The sequence below is a fragment of the Ambystoma mexicanum genome, chromosome 3p (genome assembly GCF_040938575.1).
Source record: "Ambystoma mexicanum isolate Mex_15411 chromosome 3p, UKY_AmexF1_1, whole genome shotgun sequence".
Lineage (NCBI taxonomy): Eukaryota > Metazoa > Chordata > Amphibia > Caudata > Ambystomatidae > Ambystoma > Ambystoma mexicanum.
Window position 1 is genome coordinate 986,063,083 of NC_090925.1, and position 26,714 is coordinate 986,089,796.

The 26,714-nt window shown below is 51.8% G+C and overlaps 1 protein-coding gene across 1 annotated transcript in view; it reads left to right on the plus strand.

Annotated features, from left to right (window-relative positions):
• Window positions 1-26,714, plus strand: part of TOP1 (DNA topoisomerase I) — a 690,967-nt gene that overhangs the window by 270,092 nt on the left and 394,161 nt on the right. Inside the window, exons 8-10 of the mRNA XM_069652271.1 lie at window positions 366-499; window positions 22,584-22,699; window positions 22,814-22,935. Coding sequence (XP_069508372.1) covers window positions 366-499; window positions 22,584-22,699; window positions 22,814-22,935 — 372 coding nt within the window. The remainder of the gene's footprint in view (window positions 1-365; window positions 500-22,583; window positions 22,700-22,813; window positions 22,936-26,714) is intronic.

Sequence of the window (26,714 nt, forward strand, 5' to 3'; positions counted from 1 at the left end):
AACCACATCCCCTAAACGGCGCTAGCTTTTCTCCCCGACTGGTATTTTAACCATTGTAATCTGTAAAGCTCCAATTAGTGGAACTGCTCCTTCCTCTAAGCGACCCAACATATGACTTCTTGTCGAAGCAGTTTCACAATGTAAAGGCTTTAAATTGCATACGTCGCACAATAGCTGAGCAAATCTGTTTTTTGCATTTTGGCAAATTTACTTAATCTTGTCCTGCATTTACTTTTTTTACAATTACTACATGAATCTATTCATCTGGTGTGTGTGTTAGAGATGCGAGTTGCTGTCCTCGGTAGTTTGCTTCTAGGAGAATCGGACAAGTGATGTAAATTATTTTTGTGTTTTTGCCTGGTCAGGATTTCAAGCCAGATATAAAGCCTAAAAAAAAGGTTAAGAACAAGAATAAAAATAAAACAAAAGATGAGCCTGGGCAAGCTGGTGATATGAAGAAAAAGAAACCGAAGAAAGAGGAGGAAGAAAAATGGAAATGGTGAGTATGGATATGTTGTAGAGTTTATCTTTTTTTGCTGCTTGGGAATCTGCTTCAGATAAACATCTAAAGTCTCTGCAGTTGACCTGGAGTAATACAAACTTTTTACTAAATGTTACATTATGCATTGGTAACAGTGCCTCAGTAATATGATCCATGGCAGCACCTAGTTTCACGCCCTTTTTTCCGCCACTCGATTATATGCATTTGGGCAGGGGAGTTGGGGATACAGGGATGGGTTAAATGCCTACTTTTTGCCCAATGTGGGCTTTTGATGGTCACTACCTGTGGTAGTTCTTGGAAAAGCCAACTTAGGGTTAGCAAGGTTTTCATAACCTTAATTAAACTCTTGTTCTCTCCGATGCTCTGCACGTTCCAATTTCAATGCACGTCCCCCTTTTCCCTTCGCCATGCACTTGTACGTTCTCAATGTCACTGGGCCTAGTAAGATCTTTGTTTTTCTCCCCTGTTCCCCTCCCTTTGCCTGGTCGCGCTCTGAAACACCTGTGTACGTGCGTGATATAAATAAAATATATCAAAAACCAAACCACTCGATTTTAAGTAGATCGCATTAAGGAGAAAGTAGTCACTGTGGTAAAGCTGACACTGCAGAAATCGTAAAAGGCCAACACCGAGCAGAAACTCCTTCATTACATTACTACACTAAGGCACACTTCAAACATTCAAAAGGAAGTACAAATCACTGCATGTTTGGTAAGATTTTCATGTTAGGAGGCCTCAGTTAAAACATAGGTGGACAACCCATAGTTCAAATGGGGACCAAGCACCTAGGCCCACAAAGCTAGAGGTCACACCTGGGACCCCCCACCTTCAGCTGCTGCTAGGGTGACTGATCTTCTTGAAAACCCACATCCTATGGAGATGGTTCATCTCTTGATAACAGCTTAAGTGTTTTTATCAAACCAGTAACATGGTGTAAGCCACTGTTCCAGTCACTGATGTGACTCAGCTGAGGTAGCAAGTCCTTCTGAAACCACTGAGAGGGGAGGTATTTCTTGAATCTCAAAACCTGGACTCTAGACCACATGCTGTGGGGGCAATTCCTAGGGCTGATGAGAACTTTAGTGTTACTTTCAGTGTGGTGTATGTCCTTTAGAATAAAGGAACCTTCAGTTAAAGGTGAAGTGGCTGATCCTCCTGAAAATCCACATGTGGTGCAGGTGGTTCATAAAGTCCAAAATCTGGTTTCTCCTCAAAACCCACATACAGTGGAGGTGACCCTGATGAATGTCCAGAACTTGGATGTTTTTCACAAACCTAAGGGGCAAGGAGTATCCTTGACGCCAAAGTAGGAATTAAGTTCTCCTTTAGCTCAGAGTGCCCAGAAGGAAACTTCCAGGCCTGAAAGTGAAAACCAAAAAGTTACAAGTCTAAACCTAGCTCTTACTAGGCCTTCTAATAAAAAGCCTATGATTCCAACTACTCCTACAGGAGAGATGGATGGGTGTTCTGAAAGGGCTAAGGTCTCTGTTTTCAGCAACCACTCCAACTCTGTGGAATCCTCTACAGAGGATCCACTGTAAGTCCTCGTGTTAGTAGGGCAACCTGTAACAAAGGCAAATCAAAAACTGGAATTCTATGGACATGGGAGCCTAAACCTTGCTCTACCATTTCAGTTCCAAATATAAAACCTTTGACCCACACTGCTTCTGAGGATGAGGTGGATAGGGAAATCTGAAACCTCTCCAGGCCTTTGAGAACTTGTAGTTCTCAAAGCTGGTGGAAAACCCTTGAGACTGTTGGATTTTCTTACTGGAGACCAATATTATATCCGAGTGTTAGGAGGGAGACCTCTAACCAAAGTAAACATGGATCTAAGTGGAAGCATGTACAATGCTTTGCCACAACCTCTCCAACTAAGATACCAGAGACCCAACCTGCTCCAGAGGGAGAGGTGGTTGGGAATCATGGAGACCCGTCTAGGTCTATGGGATTTCTTTAGGAGAACCCCTTTAAAAAGTCTATTGCAGGTTTGGGAGTTCACCGCCTGAGGGACTGTTAACTCAGAGCCCTTCTTTTAAAACACATTGCTCAGCAATGATTGCAGGTCCTATTCAACTAATATCAAAACTTGTTACAAAAAGATTTCTGATGTACAACATGAGATCGATCCAGGAGAGGATTGATATGGTGACGTTTGTAACGCGCCTGTACACAAGTGTTTCTAGCCGCAACAAGACCAGAAGGGGGAAACAAAGGGAGGACAAAACCATCTTACTAGGCCTTGTCATTCAGATCACACGTGCGGGGAAGGTGAAGTGGCAGGGGAAGGGGCGGGTGGCTCATAAGTGCAGAGAAGGGACTGTAGGGTTGCAGGTACAGACCCTTAAGTGCAAGAGAAAACTGGACATGCAGGAGCCTGGGCCAGAGTACAGAGGGTAGCCAGGTGACCAGTGTGCAGAGCAGCCGGGGACATCAGCAGGAGAGAGGAAGAGAGCAAGCGAAATGGAAGTTCTTGAGTAGCTTGTGAAACCAGAGGTGGTTCTGCTCAAGTTTGATAGAGGTTGGGAGGTTGTTCCAGAGGAAGGCCCCAGCCGAGGAGAGGCGTGGACCCGTCCCCCCCCCCCCCCCCCGGACACCCCCAATTCTCTGCTTGGTTAAGCGTTTGACCCTCGTATTTGGAGGTGTAGGAGCGGAGAGCTTGATGAGGAAGATTTAGTAAGAGAAAGTTGGAGGTAGTGCGGCCCCAGGCACCAGAAAGCCTTGTGAACGATTGTCTTGAACTTGATCCTTGCAGCTACAGGGGGAGCCAGTGAAGATTTCAGAGCTGAAGAGATACCATCCCTGGGCTTGAGACCAAGGACAAGTCTCGCAGTCCTGTTCTGGAAAAAGTTATAAAGGCTTGACGGGACCGCTTCTTCGAGCGCTTCCCATTCCTCATGCTTCCCCTCGGATGAAGGGGCTCCTGAAGGATATAGTGAAGTTCATCCAGCAGGTGGCTCCTCACTGGCCTCATCTGCATGGTACTCCTGTTCCTCCAGAACTGCTGGTTCCTTGCCTGGTCCAGACCCTACCAGTTGTTGTTCCCCTCCACCTCCTGTCCCACCAGGGCTCCCTCCTCAATAGCCAGTGGACCCGTCTTCGGACTGGTGGACCCCACCTGCACCTGTGTCCCAGGGCCTGGTGTACCCTCGGTCAGAAAAGGGGGGTGGGGGGTTTCACGGACTATGACAAGGATGCCCAGGATGATGAGCTTTAGGCAACCGTAAAGGCGATTCATGACCGCATTCAGGGCCTGGCGTAGTTCCTGGGGGGGAGGGGGGGTCACTGCCTGAGGAAGCCCCCTCCGGGAGTCGGAGGTGTTGGGCAAGCGCTCCACAATCCGGTCTGGCATCCCTCTCCAGAAGGTGTCCTGCAGGTGGCGAGAAAGGTCTGGGGGAAGCCCAGGGCAAACACCCAGATGAACAAGAAGCTGGACAGCAATTTCAGGCTGACAGACGGGAGAGCCAATCCTCCTGGCGTCCCACGCGCAGCTGCATTGTTCAGTGGTGGCTGCGGCCTTGTTAGATTCTAAACCATAGTCTTCCTCCAGTTGCCTTTCCAAGGAAGACCAGGTCCTTGAGCCTTTGGGCAAGCACTGTTATTCCCTCTCAGGACTGCATCTGTGGCAAGCCAGCGCAGACGCCCTCTGGGCTGCGGCTAACCCTTCGGACAAGCAAGTCTGGTCTGTCAGATGCACAGGACTTAATGGAGTCTTCGGTATCCCACATCGACACAGCCAGCAAAGCACTGTGTCTTGGTGTTGAGGAGGATGACGGCGTGGATGCACACCACAAAGTTTTCATCTGACGTTCAGGAGCGAATCCTACATCTGCCCTTCGAGGGTGTGGACCTTTTTCATTCGTCAACCGATGCCGAGTTGACAAAACCTCCATTCAAACTGCCAAGTCCTTGGCCATACTCTGATTTCAAACCTGTGCTTTTTCCTGCTGCAAGGTGGGGGGTCGTACCCTGGTACAGAGGCCTGGCAGGTTGCCCAGCGACAAAAGGAGGAAGCAGCAGAGGACTTTGCATGTGTTGAACCGCTCCCAGAAGCAGTGACGTCAAGGTTTGGGAACACAGCTTGTCTGTGTGGGGGCCGTTCGACTTCAGGACACATGGCAACTTCTTTTCGACAACCCATGGATCCTATATATAGCCTCCATAGGCTTCAGTCTTCCTCGTCCTTTCCCTCTACCATACTCCTTCATCCGATCGGGTTCCTCTTTTACAGGAGGTCCTTTCGCTCTTGGAGATGCAGGCAATTGAAGTGGTTCCTCCTTCAGACAGGGGCTCCGGGTACTATTCTGGGATTTTTGCAGTACCCAAGAACAACCAGGCTGGCCTGAGGGTTGTCCTGGACCTGTCGTGTCTAAATCTGTCTTTACCACTGGAAAGCTTCAAGATGACTTCTGCGAACATAGCGGAGTCTAATTGCTGGGGACTGGATGTGTTACCTGGACCTAAAGGATGCATACCTGCCTGTACCCATATACCAATTGCATTGGAGGTTTATGCCATTCACAATTGTCTTTCAGTTCAAGGTGCTGCCCTTCAGACCTTCGTGTCTTCACGAAGTTGATTAACTCAGTGGCGGGGCCTTCTCTGCTTGGAGGGCCATCTGTACCCTTATTTGGACTGGCTGGTGAGGGTGGGGTCACCCGAGGCAGTGTTGCACTTCTGCCAGAGATTAGCAGATATCCTTTATCAGCTGGGGTTCTCCCTCAACCAGAGGAAGTCGATTGTGCCCATCTCGAACTGGTCTTCCTAGTGGTGCGTTGGAATACTACCGCTAAGTGGCTGTTCCCAACACCAGAGAGGCTCCTGTCCCTCCGCAAGGCCGTGGGGCACTTTCTGGCCAACTCCACCTCCGCATGGTGGTTCCAGCAATTTCTGGACCTAATGGCCTCCTGTGTGCTCACTGTACAGCACGCTCCCCAAGATGAGGCTCCTCCTGGTGGCCAATTGAGATCAGGTGATGGGGCGGGTGGTGTGTGGTCTCAGTTGGGCAGGATCCCACTAGCACCGCTCCTAATGTCCGATCTTCTCTGGTGGATGAAGGTTGGCAATGTTTCTGTGGGAGCCACCTTCACCTCACCGGAGCCTACCCAGTTGGTGACAACAGACTGCTCTTTTTCAGACTGGAGAGCTACTCTGGAGGGCTACTTGATTTACAACGCATGGTCCATGATGTAAGCATTCCTGCATATCAATCTGTTTGTGCTCAGGAGGGTGGGCCTGCATGCAGGTGGTATCTATCTCGGAAAGGGCCCCGACAGTTTGGATTTCAGTGGTCCACCTCCTGGGGGACAGCAGTGCAGAAGCTGGCCAGATGAGCTGCTTGGGGTTCAACACCTACGAGTGGGAGTTGCACACAAACTCCTTGTTACCCCAGTTCCAGCATTGGGGGTTTGCGGACCTGGATTTGTTCTCATCCCTTCTGAATTCCAAGTGCACCCAGTTTGTTTCATGGGCAGATCTGTTGGCATGCCCAAAGGTGTTGTGTTCCTGCCCACCCCTCTGCTCCAACGGACCCTCTGCATGTTCTGGGCTTTAGTGGGTTGCTGCCGTATCCCGATTGCCCTCACTGGCCTTGGAGAGCCTGGTTTTCGGATTTTCTGCAGTTGTGCTTCCAGGGTGCCGTCCACCTTCAGATCTCCAGCAGGGGCTTCCTTATGCAGCAGAGCGGGGCAGTGGAACATCCAGACCCGGCCAAGCTGGGCCTGGTTCCTGGTCAGGTGTGGCTTCAGCATGCTCCAATTTTTGGATGACAACTGGGCCATCATTCAGCATAGACTCGGTCCACGTATAAGCACAAATGGACTAGGGTCTGCCATTGAGCTCGTGTCTAGGGTCTGGACCCCGTCACCTGTCCTCTGGATGACTTACTGGCTTTTGCAGCACACTTGCCTCGCTCTGGAGTCCAGGTGGATACTTGCTGCACTTACTTGGCAGCCATTGGGGTTTACAAAAGTTGCCCAGAGCATGTTCAGCGGCAAACCCGGTGGTCAAGGCCCACCTAAGGGTTGCCTAAGCTTTTTCCTCCGGTGCATAGGCCGCACCCGGTCTGGGACTTCACTGTGGTTCTTGCAGCTTTGCAGCACAAGCTTTTTGATCCAATGGCCTCCCCGGACATTCTACTGATGGCTCTCACCTCTGCGTGCAGGGTTGGTGAGCTGCAGGCATTGTCTATATGCAAGCCCTCCACCACGTTTCACAACAAGGTAATCTTGCCCATTCACCCAAACATCTTGCCCAAGGTTTACTCTCCATTTCATCTGAATCATGAGATCTGCCTGCTGGTGTTCTTCCTGAACCTGCAGTCGGAGGCAGAGTGGGCACTACATTCCAAGGAACTCAAGCGGGTCCTCAAGTTTTAACTCAGGCTTCCAAGGCTTCCATCGCCTATTGGATGGTTTAGGTCTTTTCGGAGGCGTACACGGTTATGGGCAGACCTGTTCCGGAGGGGGATTTGTGCCCATGCGGTCAGAACTAAGGCCACAGCGTTTCAGAGACCTGCTTCTTGGGATGTCCTCAACAAGGCGGCCACCCTGTCTGCCTTCTGTAAGCACTACTCACTGGACACCAGCTCAGGCTGGATGCAGAGTTTGGTCAGGTGATTCTGATGAACCTATTTGCTTCGTCCTAAATATGAGGCACGTTATCACAGCTCCACCCTATGTTCTTGTTTAGAATCACCCACAAGGATGGAGGAAGGGGGGACAGGACGTAAGAGTAATCAGTGACCGGAGTGCAGTCCCCTTTCCGCCATATGTTCCACGTGCCATCCACTGCTAGTATACCAAGGGCTAATATGTACAATGAGTAGCCAGGTATCTGCATCCAATGTGTTCAAAGGGGACTGGGGTGGGGGACTTGGCGGAGCGTTTCCACGCCAGAAACGGCACCCTGTGCTAAACTAAATTTGAAAGTGCGTTTATTTTTTTGTATGTATTTTTTTTTAGCATTGCCAAAGGTTCTTGTACCGTCCCCATGTTGGGGAACGCCCACAAGTCTGGAGGAAAGGGGAATGTGAACTATGTACTCTAGTCACTACGGTGAGTAACTTTAATTTCTCCAGCGTGGAGTCTGACATGGATTCACATGTTCATGAATATTCCCTGTCTGTCTGGGAATCCTTGGTAAAAGAAAATCAGTTTCATTTCTGAACTCTCTCCTAACCAATCACTGAGCTCTTGGTCATACTGCCCCCAGCCAATGACTGCACTCTAAGCCCCTCTGGCAGCAATCTTCAGAATTTTACTGCACGTTCAAGTGTTGCGAGTCCTCGTGCTTAGCTCTCGCGCTTTTACTGCGTTTTTTTGCTTTTTGGAAGAGTTTTGCTCTTATTTTTCGGTCAATTGAACGCGCTCCATCGATTCTTTCCGATTTAACGTGGACCCGTTATTCTTCAGCACCCCTCAAGGGTGGATTTCGTCAAGTTTCTTCGTGGAGGCTTCCAGAAGATTCTTCAAGGACTACACTGCGTGGATCATGTCGGACAAGGATTCCCCTTCCCTTTTTAAGCTTTGCTCCGACTTCGGTTTACGGAATGTTTTACATGGAAGACAAACATTCAAAGTGCCTGCACTGCCTACACCCAACGCATAAGGAGGAAGATTGTGTGTTTTGCAGTGCACTCTAGACTCACACTTTGAAGGAGTGGCTGCAGGCCAAGGCCTATGCACCGGGTGGTTCCCAGGAGCATGACTCTCCCGGATCCGGAAATTGATCAGGCTTTTAAGTCCTTTGAGGGTGCCCTTCCCACGGGGGGTTCAACAAAAGGCCAAGCGAGTCCACTACCGTTGGGAGCACCGTTGCAACGGGCTCCTCGGCCGCCAGGGCGTGTTCGACATCCCCAGCTGCATCGGTCTCCAGTCAATGCTTCGGATCGTCATGAGGAAGTCGGATCACCCGGCCAAGCTGAAGGTGGCCCCCGAGACGACCAAACAGGGTATGGTGTTCGGCCTGCCCTCAGCGGAGAAGGCCAAAGGGGTCTGGTTCTCTGATCCGACCCCCAAGGAGCAGGCCAGACCGGACAAGGTATCTGGGGGACCACGAAGGCCAAGCAGGCCAAGCCTAGCCTGACCGTGAAAGCCCAGGTGCACCAGATGAAGGCGGATCCTTCCATTGAGGTGGTGGTAGCGTCCCTTTCGAAGGCTGCAGGGGCGGAACTGCAGGGCGCCCTTTTAAAGGCAAGAGGTTCCCTCCCTGCAAAGGCCTTGGCCTGCAGCCACTCCTCCAGCCGTTTACGTGATCCTTCAACGTGCAAGTGTAGAGTTCTGATGTTTGTTAATCTGCTTAGAATCACATGCTGTGCATATGGTCTGACATCCAGTGGTAACTGCGGAGTATTGCATCTAGTCTTTCGAGAATCGAAAGGGGACGTCTACATGGGCGTGTATGTAACACTATCCCTACGTGTAGTGTACCCAAGAACCTTCACGTGTCGAGGTCCCTCGGATTGGTTTTTCCACCCAGCATACTGGTGGCCTTATGCAGAGCTTGTCAAAGACACTGCTTATTGTCCCCTCGACCTTTGGTCGACTAGTTATATAAAATAATTCAGATCCACCCTTTCCGTCCCTTATTTCGGCAGCTGTTCCAGATCTCCGCCGAACACCTTAAGAACTGACGGTGATCCAGTCGGCGCTGCTGACCGCGTGGCCTTCCGCCAGGCCTACACAGTAGGGAGAGTGGGGTCGGGGTAGACGTTTCTGTACAATTTGCGACTGCCTTTCACTTTCCTTCCCCTTTTGCTCTTCGTCACTCTACCCATCCTCAGCTATGGAGAGGACTCAATTTAGGTTTTGCCCCCTTTGAAGGGCAAATTTCCCGGAAAAATGAGCACAAACTGTGTAACCGTTGCTTGCCGCTCGATCACAATGAAGTAGGATGCGCGGCTTGTAAGCTCCTCCGTCCTAAAACTTTAAAGGAGCGTAAAGTCAAGCGGTGGGCGGCCTACGGGATGTCCAAGGCCGAGTTTTCCCTGCTGCCGCAGCCACAGAATGTGACGGCGAGAGACTATCAGACCTCCGAACCGGAGGTCATTGACCTTTCGACAGAATGCTCTTGTTCTGCATCATTTACCCGGTCCCGCTAGGCACGGCTCGGGAACTGCTACGGGGAAGTCACACCCAGGGCGACAAAGATGAACAATTACACAGCACTAAACGCACAACCCCCACAAGTCAATCTTCGGCCAAGTCGAAGAAGACTTCAGTGCCAACGGGTACCCTGGAAGCTCCGGTGGCACCCGCCGACCGCCAGTCCTCCCCGCAACCGCATATGCGCCTAACGACCGGGCCATCAAAGACAAAGGGCTCTACCCCTAATATAAGAGGTCCCATAGAGATGCATCACAAGAAGGTGTCAGGCGACGACAGGGTTCGGGTTCCGCTGAAGAAGGCGGTCGCCAAAGACTAGGCCCAGCTCTGCAGAAAAGGCCCCATTCACAATCACAGGCTGAAACTACGCGCCTCCCATCTACGGAGGACATTGCCGTCAGCTTTGCAAGGATTGTTTCTGCCGATTCTCAAACGACAGTCAAGGGATTCTTCGAGACCTAGTGAAAAGGCCAAGGATCCGTCGAGATCCAAGGATGGCCTAAAGGGAGTACCGGAACCCTCCCATAAGCCGAAAGAGAGGCACACGGACGTCCCACCTCTGTCGGTCCCCCAGGAGGAGTTCTCTGAGGGCGAAGAAGGGATGTCTTCGACGTTGAGACAAAAATCTCGACGTTTTGCGACAGAAGAGCATTTCCAAGACACTTTTCCACCTCTTGACCATTCTAGATCTTCTGTTGGACTAGAGAGAAGTTTGAAAACTGCATGGAAAGGCGGGGCAGGTGTGTTTCCTGTTCAGAACCCACACCCAGAAGACCACGGGATGAGCCCTTCGGACCCTGTAGCAAAATTCCCAAGGCTCTTTGACCCCTCTCTGGAAGAGGATGTATACAACTATGTCTTAACTGAAGACATGCCTGCAGACACTCAGGGATGATCAATTCACCAACCCCGAGGACTTGCAGGATCCAATAGAGGGATGGGAGGAGAATCCAGATATGGGTGATCCTCAACCATGGCAGTCTCCAGATCCACAAGATCCTGATGCCCTGTCTTTGGATTTCCCACAGACCACCCCCACTAGACAACCCTTGACAGTGGATGATCAATTGACGTTTAACGTCATGTTGCGTAAAGCAGCTTAACACTTTAAGATTGCCACAGATGAAGCCGTCCCTGAAGCTGACTTTGTGGAGGACATCCTCAAGGAGAAGCCACCGGCCAGCCAAGCTATTCCTCTCCTCAATTCAATTAAACGTCTGGCTCCCTCCTTATCAACACCTGCCCTCACAAGAGGTGTTAACCCAAGAATAGAAAAACTTTCGTCCTTCTCCCTCACACCCTCTGTATATCAGAGGTCACTCCACCCCAGACTCTCTGGTGGTGACTACAAGAAAGAGGGCAGGGGTCCCTTTGTCAACCGTCGAGGCACCCCCCCTGATTAGGAAGGTAAAAGACTTTACGCCCTTGGGAAGAGGGTCACGGTCGCAGCAGCGTTTAACACGTATTGCCTACACAACCTTGTTGGCCAGCTACGCCGATGCTCAGTGGGCCTTACTACAAGAAGGCATACTGGAGGTTCCCGAACCACTACGTACTAGTCTCCTGACCGCTGTCACTGAGGGCAGGCAAGTGAACCAAAGCATATTTAAGAACACATTGGATTCTGCCAAGACGGCTGGTCGATCCCTGGCTCAGGGCACACTCCTGAAGAAACATGCGTGGCTACGGAACTCTGGATTCAAGCCAGAGATGCAAGCGTCACTGATAAACCCGTGGAAGAATCCAACCTGTTTGGGGAAAGCGGTCGACGAGGCCCTCAAGACCACAAAAAGGGAGCATGACACCCTGAAAACACTAGACCAGATGACTCAAAGACCCTCTACAAGAGAGATGGAGGCCCTACGCTCCTCAGAGCGTAGGGCCTCCATCTCCCATACCTCGGCTGGCTCGTCAGGGCTACATATCCGGAAGCGGTTCACCACTCTTCAATGCCCTTAAAAACACGCTGCACGATCTGGGCTTCTTGCTCAATCTCGAAGTCACAGCTGCAGCCTACGCAGACTGACATTCTTGGGCCTCATCTCGGACACGTGTTCCGAGAAGATATTTCCATCGGAGGACAAAATCTTGGCCATCAAGAGGGCTACCGCCCACTTTCTCAGCAGAGAAGTGACCTCGGCATGGTGGTACCAACATCTCCTGGGTCTACTGGCAGCGGTCCTATTGGCCATTCCGCACACAAGACTGAGGAGGATTCAGCTCCACTTTGCGACCTCCTGGAACCAGGAGTGGGGCTCAATCCAAGATGATCAATGTTCCTCCATCTCTCCACTCGGACCTGACTTGGTGGTCCAGAGACTGCAACCTTCCGACAGGCAAGCCCTTCTGGCTGCCCACCCCGCAGGCCACCATCACCAGATTCCTAGCTCGAGGGCTAGGAAGCCACCCTGGACGATCTCTCCGTCCACGGCACCTGGTCTCGACAGGAGCAGGAATACCATATCAATTGGCTAGAGCTGAATGCAATGTGTCTGGTGCTCAGGGCATTCCTAACACTTCTCAGGGGCAAGGTTGCTCTCATCCAGACAACTTGACCAGCATGTACTACGTCAACAAGCAATGAGGAACCAGATCCCCCCCTCTGTGCAGACTGGCAATCAGCATGTGGGACTGGGCCCTGGAAAACGAAATTGACCTCACGACAGTCCCCCTCCCGGGGAATCCAACCTGGAAGCTGACTGGCTCAGCAGGCTGGGAGCAGACAATTGGGAGTGGCAGCTAAAAGACCTCATTCAGATTTTCAACAGGTGGCGTCACCCCCAGGTGGATCTCTTTGCCACCTGGCACACCAAGAAGTGTCCCCAGTTTGCATTCTGGCAAGGTCGGGGCCCCGGCTCTCTGGGCGACGCATTTCACCTCCAGTGGACCGGCATGAAAGCCTACGGCTTTCCGCCCACTCCCCTGCTTCACGGGGTAATTTGCAAAATCAAGGTGTCTCGCCAACTCATTTTAATGGCTCCATGGTGGCCAGCCAGGCCATGGTTTTCGGAGGTGCCCCCGATTCACCTCCCGACAGGCCCAGCACATCATCTGGCACAGCGGGGGGGGGCAGTCATCCATCCTGCGCCAGGGAAACTAGCCCTCACAGCGTGGTACCTGAGCAGCAAACACTTGAGCACCTTAGCCTCTGACAGGCCAATCTGGAGATCATACAAGGTGCCAAGAGCAAAGCAACCAGGGCCCAGTACAAAAACAAATGGACCAGAGACTCCACAGGAATCCACCCTCCTCCAACCCTATCGTCCAACATCTGACGGGACTCGCAAGGCTCTACCCGCCCGTCAAGAGATTGCACCCGGTGTGGGACCTTTACATGGTCTTGGGCGCCCTGGCACATAAACAGTTTGAGCCAATGGCGTCTGTGGACATCAGGCTGGTCACCATCAAGACGACCTTACTAGTTGGCATCTCAGAACCATATACTACCTTTCACAAGGACAAGGTAGTCCTGCAGACACACCCGGCATTTCTGCTCAAAGTACCGTCTGCGTTCCACTTGGACCAGGAAATCGTCCTTCCTATGTTTCCCCCCAAGGACGAGGCAGAGTGCTGCACTGCCTGGATGTCAGTTGTGCCCTGACATTCTACTTTGACGGGCTCAAGGGCTTCCGCAAATCGGATGCCCTGTTTGTCACTTTCAGAGGTTCACGGACAGGCTATCGGGCCTCTAATGCTTCCATATCCCGCTGGATGGTCTCTGCCGTCAAAGAAGCGCATGAAGGCCAGCACAAGCCGCTCCCGTCCAACATGCATGCCATCGCATTCCAGCGCTATGTCCCTTGGCAAGTCATAAGCAGGGTGGCCACTTGGGCCTCTCCCTCGGCTTTCTGCAAGCATTACTGTTTGGATGCTGGCTCTAGTTCTGATGCGGCTTTCGGAAAGGCGGTTCTCGGGAACTTTTTTTGCTTAAGGAGGGTCTCCTCTCCACCCTGGGCTACAATCAGTTGTAATCGCCCATACAGTATGGAGGAAAGGGGACAGGACATGAGAGTAATTATAATTCGAGGGGATTGGGTCCTCCGACGTATTCCATATCTGACATGTAATCACCACAGCTGTGCTGCTTCGGAAACTTTTTCGGCGTCTGCGTCGATGCGCCGTCGTCGAGGACCTCCTCCGACGTCCGACGTCATCCGATGTGATAAGTAGGACGCACGACGCCCATAGCCTCAGTTCTGTTTTTTCCGCGAACGTGTTGCTTCGTGTTTCTCGGTTCTAAGCCTCGACTCTTTGGAGTTCTGTTCTTTCTGGTTCTTCGAACCTGTTCGTTTGTGAATTTCCTTCGGCGATGTCTTCCACTTCGTCTTCAACCCCGCGTCCGGGCTTTAAGAAGTGCGGGGAGTGTGGGTCCAAGATGTCGGTGACTGACTCGCACGACGCCTGCCTCTGGTGCCTCGGGGAGGCCCACGACACGGATGACTGTCGACTGCCAGTCGCTCACGTCCAAAGCCTTACGCGAACGTAAGAAGAAGTTGTCGGTAGGTCGGGTGTCCAAGCCCCGGAAGTCGAAGTCGGTGGGGCTTTCGACGGATGATTCGAGGGGTGACTCTCCGCGCCATCGTCGGAAGTCTCGTCGGTCTTCTTCTAGGAGTGGGTCTCGCCACTCCTCGGCCTCTTCGAGGCATTCTCGGAAGCGCCGTCACCGGTCGCCTTCCAGGTCCTCTTCCGAGGATTCTGCACGGCACGTCGGTTACCCCACCAGCCGTGCGACGCCGGAAGAATGGGCTTCCTTCGGGAAGAAAATGTTGGCGATTCTTGAGTCGCAGCGTACTCAGCCGTCCGCGCCCCCGAGTGGGGTCGGCAGTGTGAGGTCGAGAGACGCCGCTCGCAAGAGTGGTCGGCACGAGTCACGGGAGCGGTCCCGTTCGGACAAGGAGGCTCGTTCTCGCCGTACCCGTTCCAGGTCCCGGTCCTCGACGCGTTCGAGACCGTGTGCTCCTGTGAAGTCTTCGAGGAAGACATCGACGTCTGAGGCGTTGAGGGCGTCGACAGGCTTTCTCGAGGCTCCGGCTTCGAGGGCCTCGTCGAAGCCGTCGACGATCAGGTCGTCGAGGGACACGCTCGGGGCTCCGGCTTCGAGGGCTGTGTCGACATGGCCGATACTGGAGGCGCTGCATCTGACGTCGACGCCGATTTCCTCGACGCCGATCCTCTCGGCGCCGTTGCCGGTTTTCTCGGCGTCGGCGCCGATTCGCTCGACGCCATCGACGCCTTTCGTGTCGGAGGTGCCCCGTGTCACGGGTGTACCCCCTAGGAAGGCTCTGGTTAAGAGCAAGCACTCTCGGGTGCCTTTTCGCCAACTGGAATATATTTCGGAGGCGGATGAGGATTCTGATGGCCTGGTTCCTAGTCAGGTGCCAGATGAAATTGTCTCGGGCCATAGTCAGTTTGACGATTTGAGGCAGTCACTGCATGATGCCAGTGGACTGGACACCTCTCCGGAGGTGGAATTTTGTAGGCCTGAGCCTGGCTCCCATGCCGATTCCTCGTACCGGCGCCTTATGGCTAGGGTGTCTGAGTATCTGGGATGGTCTGCTCCCCCAGGGGAGTTTGTGCAGGATGATCTGACGGACATCCTTGATGTTGGTCCCCCAACTGACCCGGTACTGCCGTTCCATATGGCTTTGCAGAGAAGGGTGGCGGCGGCTTGGACTGCTCCGGAGAGTCTCCCGGCGGTGGGCAGATCCTTGTCGCGTAAATACCGTCCAGCCAGTAGCGACCCCTGCTACTTGACCAGGCACCCCACTCCGGAAAGTTTGGTGGTGCAGGCGGCCACGGCCCCGGCGAAGCAGGCGTCGTACCCTACCATCCCTCCTGATAGGGACGACAAACGTTTTGATGGCTGGGCGAAGAAAGTGTTTTCTTCTGGTGGTATGGCGCTTCAGGCAGCCAACTCCATTTGTGCCTTGTCACGTTTCACGCACTCTGTGGAACTGTGTTGCGTTAGCGGCTGAACATATTCCCGAAGGGGTTGAACGGGATGGTTTCCTTGCTATGGTCCAGGATGGTAAGGATGCCATGTGTGAGTCCGTTCAGTCGGGTCTGGACTTGGCTGAATGCGTCAGTAGGTCCATGGCGGCGAGCACCGTGATACGCAGGTTTGCGTGGTTGCGTAAGTCGGGGTTTGCTCCTGATGTGCAGTCCCGGCTCCTCAACATGCCCTTTGATGGTGAACACCTTTTTGGCAGCAAGGCTGACGAGAGCCTTGAGAGGTTGCAGACCTCAAAAGCTGCAGCGAAGTCGTTGGGCGCTGCAGTTCGCCAACCTCCGCCTTTTCGTCCTAGGGGACAGCAGTGGAGGGGTGGTTCCTTTCGCTATTACTCCTTCAGTAAAGCGAGAGGAGCTGGCAGTCAAAGAGGCCAACACAGGGGTACCAGAGGTGGACGACAGGGTACCCGTGGTGCCAAGGCCGCTCGGGCAGTTGCCTCTTTGCCCTCAGGTAACGCCGCAGCCGCTCCCATTCAGTCTTGAGGCCATGTCCCATGGTTCGCCGGTTGGGGGAAGGCTGGCGCAGCATCTTGTAGAGTGGCAAGCCATTACTTCAGATGTGTGGGTTCTGGAGATCATAACCCACTGCTACTGACTTCCTTTTCGGCACAGGCCTTGCGACAATCCACCGGGGAACCTCTCTTTGCAGAGTCCGGATCCGCTCCTTGCGCAGGAAATTCAAGCCCTGCTGGAGAAAGGCGCCATAGAACTGGTGCCTGTAGCGGAGAGGAACAAGGGTTGGTATTCCCCTTATTTTTTGGTTTCGAAGAAAGACGGGGGATTGAGACCCATCATGGACTTGCGCGATTTGAACAAACTCCTCAGGAAGGACAAGTTCAAGATGGTTACTCTCTCAAGTCCTCCAGGCCCTTCAGCTTCAGGACTGGTTGGTGTCACTCGACCTCAAGGATGCTTACTTCCATGTGCCGATCCATCCCAAGCACAAGAAGTACCTGAGGTTCGTGGTTGGCGACTCGCACTTTCAGTTTCGGGTCCTGCCGTTCGGATTGACCTCCGCCCCGAGGGTTTTCACCAAGCTCATGGTGGTGGTGGCAGCGCATCTCAGGCAAGGGGGGATTCACGTCTACCCCTACCTGGACGATTGGTTGATCAGGGGGAGCTCTCCCGAGCAAGTCCTGGATCATCTATCGATCGCCTGTCGCTCCCTTCACAGGCTGGGCTTCTCCCTCAATTTAAAGAAGTCCCATTTGACGCCAACGCAGCGGCTCCAGTACATCGGAGCAGTGCTCGACACTTCCCTGGGGCAGTGTTTTCCTCCCCAGGTGAGGGCTCTTCACATTCAGCAGATGGTGCACAAGTTTCAGCATGCCCAGACGCTCCCAGCGTTCGAGTTCTTGAGGTTGCTCGGCCTCATGGCATCCTGCATTCTTCTGGTGCCAGAGGCTCGCCTGCGGATGAGATCTTTGCAGTGGGCACTCAAGACGCAATGGTCGCAGTCCTCCGGCAGGATGTCGGACTCGATTCAGGTGCCGTCCTCGGTCGCCCGGGACCTTCTGTGGTGGGCCGTCGAAGGCAACTTGATGAAGGGGGCTCCATTTTGGCTTCCCTGGCCGGAGGTGACGGATCGTGACGGATGCATCCCTCACGGGATGGGGAGCTCATGCCAACGGGCTGACAGTCAGCGGTCGTTGGTCTCCGTCGGAGTCCAGACTCCATATCAATCTGTTGGAGCTGAGGGCCGTCAGGCTAGCCCTGAAGGCTTTTCTGCCGTCTGTGCGAGGGAAGAATGTCCTGATCCTGACGGACAACACAGTGGCCATGCACTACCTCAACAAAAAGGGGGGGGGCAGGGTCACTTCCTCTGTGCAGAGAGGCGATGCAGCTCGAGTTCTGGGCCATCCAGCAGGAAGTTTCGATCTCGGCAGTTCATCTGGCCGGTGCCGAAAACGTGACGGCGGACGCTCTGAGCAGGCAGAGTGCGATCTCTCACGAGTGGGAGTTGGCTCAGGAGATTCTCCTGGAGATCTTCGCCCTTTGGGGGACCCCTCAAGTGGATCTCTTCGCCTCCAGTGTCAACCGGAAGTGCGAAAGGTTTTGCTCGCGGGAATTTCCTCCAGAAGGAGCCTTAGGAGACGCGTTCGTGGTGGAGTGGTCATTCCCGCTGCTGTACGCGTTTCCTCCAGTCCCCGTCATCCCGCAAGTGCTGCGGAGGTTACGGAAGTTCGGTTCCCGGATGATCCTCATTGCCCCGGCGTGGGCTCGGAGGACGTGGTACCCGGACCTTCTCGACTTATCCATCTGCCCTCCACGTCGTCTTCCCTACCGAGACGATCTGCTCTCACGGGAGGGGGGTCAGGTTCTCCATCCAGAGGTCAGATCCCTCAACCTTCACGCTTGGTTTCTGAAAGGTTGAGGTATAAGGATTGGGACCTCCCTGAAGACGTGATGGAGGTGTTGCTTTCGGCCCGAAGGCCGGCAACAAAGTCTCTGTACCGTTGCCGTTGGCGTAAGTTCTGCGACTGGTGCAGAGTTCAGAATGTGGATCCTTTTGCATGTGACATCCCCATGGTTCTGTCCTTTTTACTTTCTTTGGCCCACAGGGGCTTGCAAGTGGGTACCGTTAAGGGTTACCTGGCGGCGCTGTCCATCTTTAAGCGCTCGTCTGAAGAGTGTTCTTACTTTAAAATCCCTTTGATTTCACAGTTCCTGAAAGGGCTCGCTAATGTGTTCCCTCCGTCACCTTTCCTGGTGCCCGGTTGGGATTTAAACCTGGTTCTTAAGTTTCTTATGGGTGCTCCGTTTGAGCCTTTACATTCTTGCCCTTTGAGGCTGTTGACTCTGAAAACTGTGTTTTTAGTTGCGGTTACTTCCGCTCGCAGAGTGAGTGAGTTACAGGCACTTTCAGTTAAGCCTCCCTTCACTGTATTTCACAAGGACAGGGTTGTCCTTAGAGTTCGTCCTTCTTTTCTTCCGAAGGTAGTGACGGAATTTCATTTGGCCCAGAAGGTTGTTCTTCCGGCATTCTATCCTCCTCCGCATCCTGGTAAGGAAGAGGAGAGGCTCCATAGGCTTGATTCTAGGAGAGCTTTAAGCTTTTATGTTTCACGCATGTCCCGGGTCGGAGTGGATGATCAACTCTTTATTGGTTACGCTGGTAAGCGTTTGGGGCAAGCTGTGACGAAACAGACTTTGTCTCGCTGGATTATTTTGGCCATCTCGGAGTGCTACCGTTTGGCGGGTAAGGACCCACCGGCTGGCTTGCGGGCCCATTCTACCAGGGGTATGGCTGCGTCTACTGCCCTGCAGAGGGGTGTTCCTATTCGCAACATCTGTGATGCAGCCACCTGGGCTTCAGTACATACATTTGTACGTCACTATTCCCTTGATTCCATCCGAGCACAGGATCTGGCCTTTGGCAAGGCGGTCCTTTGCTCTGCTATTTGATTGGCTATTCTACATTTTGATTCTAAATTCTTTCCCTCCTCCTTGCTTTGGTACTGCTTTGGGAGTCTGTCATAGATATGGAATACGTCGGAGGACCCAATCCCCTCGAAGAACAAGTTACTTTCTTACCTGGTAACGTTCTTTCGATGGGATGGTCCGACGACGTATTCCATATCGCTCCCGCCCGGCCTTCCCCGCTGCAGAATTTCTTTTGCGATTGCAGCTTATGTTCCGCAAGGCTTTGTGTCTGACTGGCAGTTGACTTATGTCACACGTTCTGGGGGAAAAAACTACAACTGAGGCTATGGGCGTCGTGCGTTCTACTTATCACGTCGGAGGAGGTCCTCGACGACGGCGCATCGACGTCATCGACGCAGGACGCAGACGCCGAAAAAGTTTCCGAAGCAGCACAGCTGTGGTGATTACATGTCATAGATATGGAATACGTCGTCGGACCATCCCATCGAAAGAACGTTACCAGGTAAGAAAGTAACTTGTTCGTTGCTCACCGTAGTGACTACCGTACTTGGTCCTTAGTCCCCTTTCCTGCATACGTCCCACCCTAATAATACTGGTGTCATTAGGCAATGTTAAATCTATTGTTGACGTGTCAATGGGGACCGAGGTGTGGAGCTGGAGGGCGGAGTCAGGGCAGTGCATGCTCCCTGGGCCGCACCCCCGCACAACTCTAAATTTAAAGGGGAAGAAGGTTTTTTCTGGTGAAAGGTTCGGTCTCGCGTCCCTTGGAAGGGATGCCCATACAGTATGGAGGAAAGGGGACTATGGACTAAGAGTATGTCACTACGGTGAGTAACTTATCATTTCTCTTCTTAGCCCTCTACTCAAATTGCACTGCTAGTGTAGGCTCTAAGGCTCTAGCTTGTTTAGCCTTGTACTCAATTGCATTGTCAAGTGTAGGCCTCTCTCCCAATATACAGGACTCTCAAATCTACGGTACGTATAGCTCGCACCACTAGTGTGGCCACAGGCACGGCCAAGCATCCATGCATGATGGAATATGCCTACAGCTAAGCACATCCAGCCTAGTGCACACATGGCCGTCCAGACTGAAGCACCTGATTTACCTCAACACCTCTACCACTAGCACGCAGCGACCACCACCCGAAAGCAATTTGGTGTAGCTGACCCACAAACTCAATAGCAATCTATCTCTAACCCTCAACAGCACCTAACCATGTGGCTGACCTTTCTAGGGCTGTTGCTTAGTTGAGCCTTGCCAGCCACCTAAGTCCTAGAATGGCAACATGCACACGCATCTCCTAAACTAACCACCCCTAGAACTCCAACGACATAGACTACGGTCACCAAGGGCGTTCATCCAAGGAAAAAGTGCATTGAGGCCACACAAGTGGGAAAAGAGCGCTATATAAATAACAAAATACAATACTTGTATAGCTGGGAAAGGGTTAATATACATTGCATGGGGTGGGTGTTTCAAAAGTGCTTACCTGTTTGAGAAACTTGTCAACCATTGTTTCCTTCCCTAACCTTTTATTTTTTACACCAAACTCAGTATTGCTCTAAATGTACCAGTGATATTTCAATGTCCAGAGTCATAGTTATTGAAGTCACCTCAGGGTTTAGGAAGTGTGTGGGTTAATGCATAAAATCTTGCTTAACACTTTGGGTCGCTGGAGGTTGTATTTCCTGCCTTTGGTTCCGGTGAGAGGTGCCTGAGCTGCTGTTGCAAAGATTCTCTTGGCGATAGAGAAATGTAGAAAGCACCAATTCAGGCATCTTAACACTTCACAGGCGTCCTTCCAGTCGCGGTTGCACAAGCCTTTCCAGAGCAGAGGTTGGGAGGCTGAAATTCGGCAGTAAGTTGACTATTGCCACAAGCTGATGACCAGAGTTCTGGCTGCAAACGTGAATCGTCAAAAGTTCTGAGGTAACCTAATGGATAGCTGGTCAGTCCACCGGGTCGTTTCGGGACACTTCCGAAGGCTTAGGACAGCTGCATCTCCAAATGTAGACTGGTCCCACCAGTCCAAGAGTTAACGCACCGCACCGGGACTTGGCAGATCAGGTAGTTCATCAGGGCTTCACTGGGCCTGACGCAGGAAGGCATGCTGGACCCTCTTTGGGGGGAGTCTTCAAATCTTCAGTTCTACATGGGATTCTTGGCTTCAACGCTGCTCTGCTGAAATGGCTGTTGGAGGAGTCCTCTTAGCCAAATTCCACCCTGCAAGCAAGTCTATGCCCACTAATGGTAAAGAGCTGCACTAGAACAGTCAGTATTTGTCCAATCGTGGACAACTATTGGTTTTACTCGGTCTCCATACCTAGACTCAATGGCACAAAGTATGTGGAGTGGGACCAGATAGTCCCACCCCCTTTCTGGGCCATGCACACAAAGTATCACTAGCCCTCAAAAGCAGGGGCTTTCCCGGCAAGCAAATTACCTTGCGTGAGATTTCCTGACCTGGCAAGGCAGGAAGGCCAAACAATAAAGCCAAAGAAAAAGCGATAATCTCGTGGTTTGTCCATTATAAGGCACTAGCCATGTGCGGTAAAAGCAAATGTGCATACTAGAAATAACGTAAAATGCTGCCACCAGCTTAACTTACAAGTAACAAATCCATATAACTCTGATTCAGTTCCTTTTAATTGGGGTCAACTCGGTGAAATATGTGGCCTCCACTGTAGAGCACCATGCCTGCACTAATGCTCTGTTCCTGGGCCTTTGAAGTAGTGACTGTGCACTCTTACAGTGCCTGGCTTCCCATTTGAATCCCTAAATCGTTGCTTCTTTTGTGACCATAAGTCTAATGGCCTTAAGTATACACCAGATGGGCAGACGTCTCTACTATGGGCTGTTTTAAATCCTCTCCCCAAGCATTCAAAAGTGCTGAACTATTGCATTTCCATCATGCTCACAACTGCCTTCTGTACCTGCATAAAACGGGAGCAGAGGCTGTGTGATCCTGATAGAAATTAGCAGAGCTGCTTTACGTTATTGCCACAAGTAATTTGAGCACCTGTTTGCACTACACGGATCAGGTCTTCTGTTTTCTGTTTAACGTACCTTGGTTTTCACTTTTGCTCCTATTCTGGTGCACACAATAAATATTATTAGCAGCCCCGGACTGCTTTTGAAGTTCTTTCTCCTTCCCTGTTGCACCAAATTAAGGAAATGGCAAATGTGTTTAACAGATAATATTCTGTAACATTCCCTTTTGGGTAAATGGGAGGCTTTTTTAAAAATGTAACCGCTAAAGCAAGTTTATTCAGATGTACGTCTTTAGAAGGCACTAATTTGTTGAAATACCCAAATTTGTGTAACTATTCTCATACACGGAGTGTGAATATGAAGTGTAATCTTTTTTCTTGTCTGACAAATTCACAATATTCGGTTGATGGTGTAGTGCTTAGACAGTAACCATGTGTTTCAAAGCTCCTAAAGCTATCTCATCTGCAGAGCTTAAAGACAATGTTTTTTGGTTTTGTTAGTGAGTGTCTTGGACTGGTGTCTGTGTTTTCAATGTGTTCACTAACTCGATTAGAACTTGGTCAGCTCTTATCTCATGGTTTTCTCTTTAAAGGTGGGAAGAGGAGCGCCATCCAGAAGGCATAAAGTGGAAATTCCTTGAGCACAAAGGGCCCGTCTTTGCCCCTCCCTATGAGCCACTTCCTGACCATGTGAAATTCTACTACGACGGTGAGCCATCTGCCTGGATTTCAAATGTCTTGCCTAGCTTTGAAATGTTTTACTACAGCTTACAAGTGTTTAATGACCAAAATGGCCATTCTGATATGGTTTTACCCATTTCAGGTAAAGAAATGAAGCTGAGCCCAAACGCTGAAGAGGTTGCCACATTCTTTGCGCGAATGCTTGACCATGAATACACTACAAAAGACATTTTTATGAAAAACTTTTTCAAAGATTGGAAGAAGGTATGATTAGAGCTTTGTCAGATTGTAATCCGTTGGTGTATACCATATCCAGTTATTCTATTAAGTCTTGCCATTTCTCAATACTGTACAGGGACTCTTTAGCTGGTGTTCTGGTCGTTCACTCTTTAATGAGATTTTCACTGTTGGTGTGTTAGCTAGAAAGCACTTTATTTGTTTACCTGAATAGGTAGACCCCTGTACCTTTTTGATGGCTTTTCTGGCTTAAGCCTGTGTGACTGACTGTGCGCTCCGCTTTGAGTCACAATGCAGTACCCAAAATGTACCCCATAGTGTCCCAGAGAAGGCAACCCTTCTTTGTTAGTCATGTGGGTAGCTGACAGTGACTTCTTTGCCTAGGTTATGGTTCAACCAAGGGAATCCATATTACCTGGCTGGGTCCTGTTTTACCCCTCCCCCCTTTCACTAATGGAGGTTCTACGTGTGCCTTGAAGACCTGTGGAGTTACATGACTATCCATTGTTTTTTGTGTGCAAGAGAAAGTAACCATCTTGGGCCACTGGATGCCTTTATCCCAAGGCTTGGGGGTGGATGGAGTTTTGGGCTTTAGTATGCCTGGAACCAATTCGGACTGGCATACAGAATCTGTCTGGAACGGTGTGGGTTCCCTCCTTTGTGGGAGAGGCCTTTCCAGAATGCATGGATATTCTTGGAAGGATAGTCTCCAATTGACTGACCACCACTCTGTGACACTGTGTGATTGGGTGTGGTGTTCAGGCACTGCCTCCTGAATGTAGTGAAAGCAGTCCCCTTTACCTGCTTGTTGTTGGGATTTTTCATCGTTATCCTGAATTAGTGAAGCCTTTCTTCCATGTATTTAAACAGTTCTTAAGGATAGAGGGACACTTTGTATCCCTCAAAACTTTATCCTATGAGAGATTAGCACTCACCACCTTAAGTGGAGTATTATGGGGATGTCTAGTATCCCCCCTCTCTCTGCTCCTGTGACTTTGTTTTGTAATATTGACAACCTTCTAGTTATGGCTGGTGGCAGTGGACGTGTTACACCAATTATTTTTTAATTTTTTAACTGCAATTGATATCGGTTGTGCACAATAGGTTCACCTAAGTTCCAATTTGGTGGCTCTTTATTTTTCACCATTTCTAGCGTGGTGGTTCTTTTGTTAGCTATTCCACCATTCTGGGAGGTGTTATCCAGCATGTCGTCTGGCATGGATTCACATGCTCATGAACATTCCCTGTCAGGTTGGCAATCCTCTGTAAATAAAAAATCTGTTTCTGGGTCCTACTGCCCCCAGCCAATAACTGCCCTCTACCTAAGCCCCTCCTCTGGCAGCCATCTTCAGATTTTTACTGCACGTTCAAGTGTTGGGAGTCCTCGTGATATAGCTCTCGAGCTTTTACTGCGTTCTGTTTTTTTTTAAAAAAATTTTTTTTATAATTTTTCTTTTTTCTAAGAGTTGTACTCTATTTTTCCGGTCAATCGATCCATCTTCTGATTAACGGTGATCCGTTTTTGGATTTTTCAGCACCCCTCAAGAGTGACTTCATCGCGTTTCTTCTTGGAGGATTCCAGAAGCTCCTTCAAGGCCTACCCCGTGTGGACATGGCAGAGGAGAAGGTAGACTTGACGCCTCTGTTCAGGATTTGTTCAGGATGTGGCCTGCAGAATATTTACTTGGACGATGGGCATTCAGTGTGCCTCTTCTGCCTGCATTCTGACAAATCGCACGTGGAGGATGACTGTGCGTTTTGCTAGGCGATGGTCTCCTGCACCATGAAGGATCGGTGCTGGCGTCTGAGTGGCTGCAGGCCAAGGCCCTGGACGGGCCAGTCAGACAAAACCAAGGGGGAGCAGGGCGCTGACTCCCCAAGCAGCCCCCCCTACCCCCAAGGTGAAGGCCCCGCAGGACCTGATTCACCCAGCGAAGCCATCCATTGAAGGCGTGGTGGCATCCCTGGTGAAGGCCGCGGATGTGGGTTCGCAGGATACGGTCCCAAGACGAGTTTCCCTGCCTGCCAGGAGGGAATCGTCGTTCCAGCCCAGAGAAATGACGCCAGAGAAAGTGATGCCAGTCATCTCCATGAAACTGTCTCCCCTGGTTGAACAGAAGGGGGGTGGGAGGGGCACGGTAGTCCTGAAGGGCACGGACGACATCTCGGAGGAGGAGCTTTCTACTCTCTTTTCATTTTGGAAAAGAAATTAGTCGAGGCCAAGGCCTACGGGAGGGACCCCAACAAGACGGACTAGGAGGAGCAGGCCGTGGAGGAGTTGGAGAACCCTACACCACTGTCACTCCCGCCTCTGCCACATGAGCAACCACCTCAACCCCCAGCGGACATTTCGGTTGACCTTCTCCAGGCACTCCACACCTTGTGTTCGGAGATTCGGACGAGGATGCCCCTTCCGCTGGCGGCACCGGGGCCATCAGGTGTGCCCCCTACCAATAAGAGTGCACCCTCAACTGCCTTTTCACCCGTCGCCCTCTACCGAGGGAGGATACAGACCCGGACACGGTAGGGACGGGCACAGGCACGGATGACTACGGTGGGTTAGGAGACCTCCCGTCTCCGTCGCCCAGCACCTCCCCGTCCGACATGCCATGCCATAATCTCTAGGGCCTCTGACCTGTTTCAGCTGACACCCAAGGAAAAGGGGGGTTCTGTATCAACGGCGCAAGGCAAACAGGAAGGCTGTGCTGTTGATTCCTCTGGACGACATTTGGGATGAGGGGCTGTCTGTTATGAAGAACCCGTTGTCGGTCCCGGTGAAGAGGAACCGGTATGAAAAGCAGTACAGGGTGCCAGACTCTGCACCCAATTGTTTAAGGTCCCAGCCTTCCCCAGATTCCATAGTCGCGGCGGTAAGAAATCCTCTGGCTCGGAGGCGTCAACAACCTCCTCTCCCCCGGACAGCGAGGGGAAGAAGTGGGACGCCATGGGGCGAGAAACTTATGCAGCGACCATCAAGGCGGCCAACGCCCTCACGGCGCGCTACGACAGGGAGCTCTGGTTTAAAATCGCTCTCCTCCTGAGGGCAAGAGAGCAGAAGCTTTGGAGATCCTGCAGGAGGGCGAGGTGGCATCAACCGTGCCATCAGTGGCCACGGACATTGCCGATGCAGGATTCCTCCAAATGGACAACAGCGTTTGCTTTGTCGGTGGGGATGGTTGAAGGCCACAAACCTTCGCCAGGAGGTGCAGTCGAGGGTATTGGACATGCTTTTCGACAGGGATAATCTGTTCGGAAAGACAGTGGAAGAGTACCGTCAGGCCATCAAGGCGGATACCGAGACGGCTCGTGCCTTGGGCACCCTGCAACAGCCGTCCTTTCTGACCTCTGGAGGAAAGTCCCATGGGTCCTTCGAGGGTAATCGTTGTACCGTCAAACGTCCCACTCTTCGGCCCAGGAGGCCTACAGGGGCCGCAGCAAGTCCAGAGGAGGTCGCCATCAAGGTACCCCGGCGAAGAAAGATTGAATCGGCCGCGTCGTCGGGCCCCATCCCGCGCACCCCGGTGGGAGGCCGGCTGGTGAACTTAGTCAGCGTGTGGAAGTCCATCTCCACTGACCGTTGGTGCTGGACGCTCTGGCCCACGGACACACTCTAGAATTCCGAGTGTCCTTGCATACCACCCGTGGCCAGGCAGGAAAACCATGTCCCTCAGCTTTTGCTGGAGGTGCGGACCATGCTGAAGAAGCACGTCCCAAAGAGCCTCCGGAGTGTAGTCTCAGTACTTCCTCGTCAAGAAGATGACGGGCGGTTGGGGGCCCATTCTGCACCTCCGCCGTCTGAACAAGTA